The 4,852-nt window shown below is 46.2% G+C and overlaps 1 protein-coding gene and 1 long non-coding RNA gene across 2 annotated transcripts in view; one reads left to right on the top strand and one right to left on the bottom strand.

The window, feature by feature from the left end:
• The window catches only part of VPS52 (vacuolar protein sorting 52 homolog (S. cerevisiae)), a 19,532-nt gene extending 15,298 nt beyond the window's left edge, over nt 1–4,234 (top strand). Inside the window, exons 18-20 of the mRNA XM_005867942.2 lie at nt 2,854–2,965; nt 3,198–3,316; nt 3,509–4,234. Coding sequence (XP_005868004.1) covers nt 2,854–2,965; nt 3,198–3,316; nt 3,509–3,655 — 378 coding nt within the window. The 3' untranslated portion in view covers nt 3,656–4,234. The remainder of the gene's footprint in view (nt 1–2,853; nt 2,966–3,197; nt 3,317–3,508) is intronic.
• LOC106726373 overlaps nt 1,818–4,852 on the bottom strand; it is a 13,188-nt gene continuing 10,153 nt past the window's right edge. Inside the window, exon 3 of the long non-coding RNA XR_001362438.1 lies at nt 1,818–1,900. This is a non-coding gene — a long non-coding RNA (uncharacterized LOC106726373). The remainder of the gene's footprint in view (nt 1,901–4,852) is intronic.

The raw sequence follows: 4,852 nt of genomic DNA, 5'->3' as shown, positions 1-4,852 counted from the left end.
CCTTCCCGCTTCTCCCGTTTGAGTCTGGGTCCCTAGAGACTCGCCCGGATCTGGAGCTCAGAGTCTGAAACTCCCTCCCGATTGAAAACAACAACCGTGCCCTCCGCCGCCAGCCCGTTCCACATGCACTCCGCACCTTAGTATTTCACTTCAGCACTGCGCCTCCCCTGAGTCTCGGTATGCTATTCTCTTTCCTCCTAGTTGTAGAACTTCCACTCAGCCAGCCTTCCTGTGGTTCTGGATGATGTCCGTTCCGTCTTTTAGTTGTATTTTTGAAGTGGTTGTTCAAGGCAGCGAACTCCGGCGTTAACCTATGCCGCCATCTTGGTTCTCCGATATCCCTCCCAATTAACAAAATGCCACACGTGGGTGTCAGATCAGCCCGTTTTGTGCCTCCACCCCTCCTACCAGTTTCAATGTGCTTTCTTCTTTACTTCTCTAGTTATAGGACTTTCATTCAGTCAGATTTCAGATGGTTCTGAATGATGGTTGTTCTGTATTTTAGTTGTAATTTTGATGTGATTGTGGGAGGCAGCGAGTACCAGTGTTTACCTATGCCACCATCTTGGTTCTTCTCTTATTTTGTTTTTTAAATTCCACGTATGAGTGAAATCATTTGGCATTTATCTTTCTCTAACTTATTTCACTCAGCGCAATACTCCTTAGGTCCACCCATGTTGTTGCAGATGGTAAGACTTCATACTTTTTTATGGCTGAGTCATATTCCATTATATATATGCACCATATCTTTATCCATTCATCTATTGATAGACACTTAGATTGCTTCCATCTCTTAGTTATTATAAATAATGCTACAGTGAACATATGAATGCATATAGTTTTTAGAATTATTGTTCTGGGTTTCTTTGGATAAATGTCCAGAACTGTAATTACTGGGTCCTTCTTTGTCTCTTGTTTTATAGCCTTTGTTTTAAAGTCTTATTTTGTCTGGTATAAGTATTGCTACCCCAGCTTTTGTTTGCTTGTTTTCATTTTCATGAAATATCTTTTTCCATCTCTTTACTTTCAGTCAGTGTGTGTCTCTCAATCTGATATGTAAGGGTCTTGTTTTGTTATTCACTCAGCCTCCATATGTCTTTTGATTGAAGCATTTAATCCATTTGAATTTAAAATAATTGTTGATAGATATGTATTTGTTGCCATTTTATTATTCATACTAGTGTCCTGGTGCATAGATTCATGCACATTGAGAGGAAATTAGAAGAAATATTTTAATATTGCTATTTGCTCTTTCTCTATAATGGAAGTGTCAACCAAATTCACAATCTACAATTCAGATTGAAACACATGCGTGTGATTGGCACCAGCAAGAGCTTTATATGTATTGCACATGTGTGAGTCAACCTAGCCTTTTATAGATATAGAATAAACTTGCTTAATTAGACCTGCTTTCTGATTTAGCTAAACATTTTCCAGCCCAGTGAAGCACCCCAATTTCTCTTTCAGGTAATTGTCAGCAACACAGCAGTAAATATCAACACGAAGCAGATTATTATTGTAGATCTTACAGGGAGAACAAAGGGTAAAATATTTAACTCCAGCAGTGTTTGACTATATTCTGTGCAGTGAGAAAACCTGAAGTCATTTTCAAGTTCCACAATTTCTTCTTTTCAGTCTGGTTAAGTTTCTAAACTTTCTAAATTTCCATTTTCCTGCTAATGAAAAGAAAATATGTTTCTACCGAGTCTCCTATCTACCTACTCCAGGACTTCTGTGAGGATCAAATGAGATAAGGCACATGAAAATGCTTCACATTTGGTTAAAGTGTAAAATGTTTGCACCTGGCTATAAAGCAAGGTGTGTTCCTGGGCTGAAGAAACTCCAAGGAGGCTAGTTGCTAGGGAGAGGAAGCCGGATGTTGCTATGTGACATTACTGGTCTCCCACTGCAACTGTTTCTGGGCTGGGCTGTGGGCCGCATTTTGCGCCATGGGGTCTTGGCAGCGTTGGCTGCCATTTGTCACGGTGGGGTGGTGGCTGGGCTTGTCTCCCTCTTGGGGGAAGCTGAGTGTTGGTTTGTCGGTGCCAGGTCTGTAGTGCCATTTATTTTTAAATGGATAGTGCGTGTCATGGCAGCTCCTGCGTTGAGCGTCTGCCCCCTGGTGGTCAGTGTGTGTCATAGCTACCGGTCGGACCGACACTTAGCCTTTAATATATATATAGTTTTTTTATCTTCTTAAAGAAGATGCTTTATCACTTCTTGTAATACTGGTTTGGTGGTGATGAACTCCTTTAGCTTTTTCTTATCTGGGAAGCTCTTTATCTGACTTTCTATTCTAAATCTTTGCTGGGTAGCATAATCTTGGTTGTAGGTCCTTGCTTTTCATCACTTTGTATTCAATGCCAATTTCATTTGGCCTGCAAAGTTTCTGTTGTGAAATCAGCTGACAGACTTTGGGAGCTTCCTTGTAGATAACTAACTGCTTTTCTCTTGGTGCTTATGATTCTCTTTGTAGCTCTCATGAGAGACTCAGCTTTCTCACTTGGGGCTTCCATCAGGCTCAGTTTCCAAATAGCAGAGTTGCCATGGACATTTACCTTCTGGTAGCCTTGCCCCTCTGTTTCCAGCCCTGACCCCAATTTCTTGTTGCTCTGCTCCCATTTAAGTTTAGTTTCTGGGTGTATTTTTGTTGTTGTTGTTGTTTTGTTTTGTTTTTAGGAGGGGGGAGTCTTGAAGATTTCCCCTACCTCTTGTGAGACCAGCAGTTTCTTAAAGTGTATGACCTTTGCTATGGGAATGTTCTAAGGATCTAGTCATAATGCCAGAATTGGGAAAAATCTGCCAACACCAGGACACTCAATTGTATGTGTATGTATGTGTGTGTTTCTCCAGGAATTCATTGAAGAACTGCTCTCTCCCCCTTTTGGGGGTCTGGTGGCATTTGTGAAGGAGGCTGAGGCTCTGATTGAGCGTGGACAGGCTGAGCGACTTCGAGGGGAAGAAGGTATAAGGATGGTGTGGTAGAAAAGGGGTCAGTGGTAAGGTGACTGGAAGTGAAAAATGAGAGGATGTGGATTATATGGGGAGTGGGTGGATCAGGAAAGAATGGGTTGGGAGAACACCAGAAGAGAGGGGTTGGATGATGAGGATGGCTGTGCCCTGGGGAGGACTTAGTGGGGTCAAAGATCATTTAGCCTAGTCTCTATCTGATACCCTCTTTTTCCTCCTGCCATCAGCCCGTGTTACTCAGCTGATCCGTGGCTTTGGTAGTTCCTGGAAATCATCGGTGGAGTCTCTGAGTCAGGATGTAATGCGGAGTTTCACCAACTTCAGAAATGGAACTAGTATCATCCAGGTGACCTGCAACTCCCAGCCCCCACTCCCACCCTGTCCCATCACTAATTTCGCCCTCTTTTCCTTGGGCTCAGCATCATCCAAGTGACCCTTGATCTTCAACTACCAGCTGTGCCCAAAGTTCTGGATAAGCCCCAACCTGGTTCTTAATCATCATCTCACAGTCTCACCCTCCTTGACTTTCTCTGACCAGGGAGCATTGACCCAGCTAATCCAGCTCTATCATCGCTTCCACCGGGTGTTGTCTCAGCCCCAGCTCCGAGCTCTCCCTGCCCGGGCTGAGCTCATCAACATTCACCACCTTATGGTGGAGCTCAAGAAGCACAAGCCCAACTTCTGATGTGCTGGATCCTGGGATTCACCAGCCCTCTCCACGGACTCTACAGCCCACCCATACCTCTCTTCACCTCGTGCCCCTTCCCGTTCCTCCTTGCCTCCCAGTCTGTGACATGCCTCACCCTGCCTCATCCCCAGAGCCCTGCCTCATCGGGGTGAGCTGCATTCCCTTGGCTTTCTGACTCTCCCAGTGTCTTTAGGTTTCCCAGGACCACCTTTCCCTGGGCTGCCAAAACGGCCGTTATCATTCTCCCAATGTTGTCACCCCCCCCTCCCCCTGAAAAACACACCAAAAACCCAAGGCTCTTTTCTCTTCCTCTAGTAAAACCTTCACTTGCCTCCATTTCTGGTTCATTCAACTCCTGTCACCATGTCCTGAGGTGTGAAGCCTCACCTCTTGGAGTTGATGGCAAGGGGAGACTGCCTCCAAGTCAGTGATTTTTTTTTTCATGCAAAGTGATTTCTGTAGCTTTTTGGCCTAAGATCCTAGCAACTTGAACACTAACCAGTCCCCCTCCTGGCTTGAGGAGTACTTCAAGGTCAGTCTGCAGGGAACAATAAATATTTAATATGACATAACACTCTTCTCCCATTTCCTTTCTCCTTCCTCCTGGGGCCTTCAAGTAGCCCCATCTGTGCTCCAGGGTTCCCTCCATCCCTTTTGGTGGATGTTGAGAAAGTAGGGACACAGTAACCGTTAACCTCTAGGCCAAAGTGGCTGCATTGGTTTTAGTGAGGGGATTATGTCATGAGTACCCTGCCTGGTGGAGGAAGGTGGCCCCTGGTTAAAATGGCGGATGCACGGGCTGGGCACATGGCTGTGCAACCGCAGGCACGGTCCCAAGGGCCACCCGGGGTCCGCCTTGAGCCGGCCATGGGGTTGCCATCCCTGTCAGCTCACTGGCTGCTGGCTGCGGCCTCACGGCCCCTTGCAGAGGCTGCAGCACCCACACGGGACGGGGTAAGCCAGGTTTGCAGGGTGTCCTCCTCCGTTTCTGTGTTTGACTTGGAGTCTCCTGCTGCCTCCGCCTGGACACCTTATTTGAACTTAGACTCTGAACTGGAGAGACAGGAGGCGCCTTTAAGTCCTAGGGGGGAAGGTGCGGGCACCGGGAAAATGGTGATTTGGCCGTGTTTCCTTTGATTCCTCTGCCCCTAAGGCCCAGTCGTTCCCTCCCAGGGCCCGGCAAGTGGCGGCTTC

This window comes from Myotis brandtii, unplaced genomic scaffold (genome assembly GCF_000412655.1).
Source record: "Myotis brandtii unplaced genomic scaffold, ASM41265v1 scaffold2561, whole genome shotgun sequence".
Lineage (NCBI taxonomy): Eukaryota > Metazoa > Chordata > Mammalia > Chiroptera > Vespertilionidae > Myotis > Myotis brandtii.
Note: the sequence above shows the minus strand (reverse complement) of the source record. Positions and strands in the feature narration are given on the sequence as shown.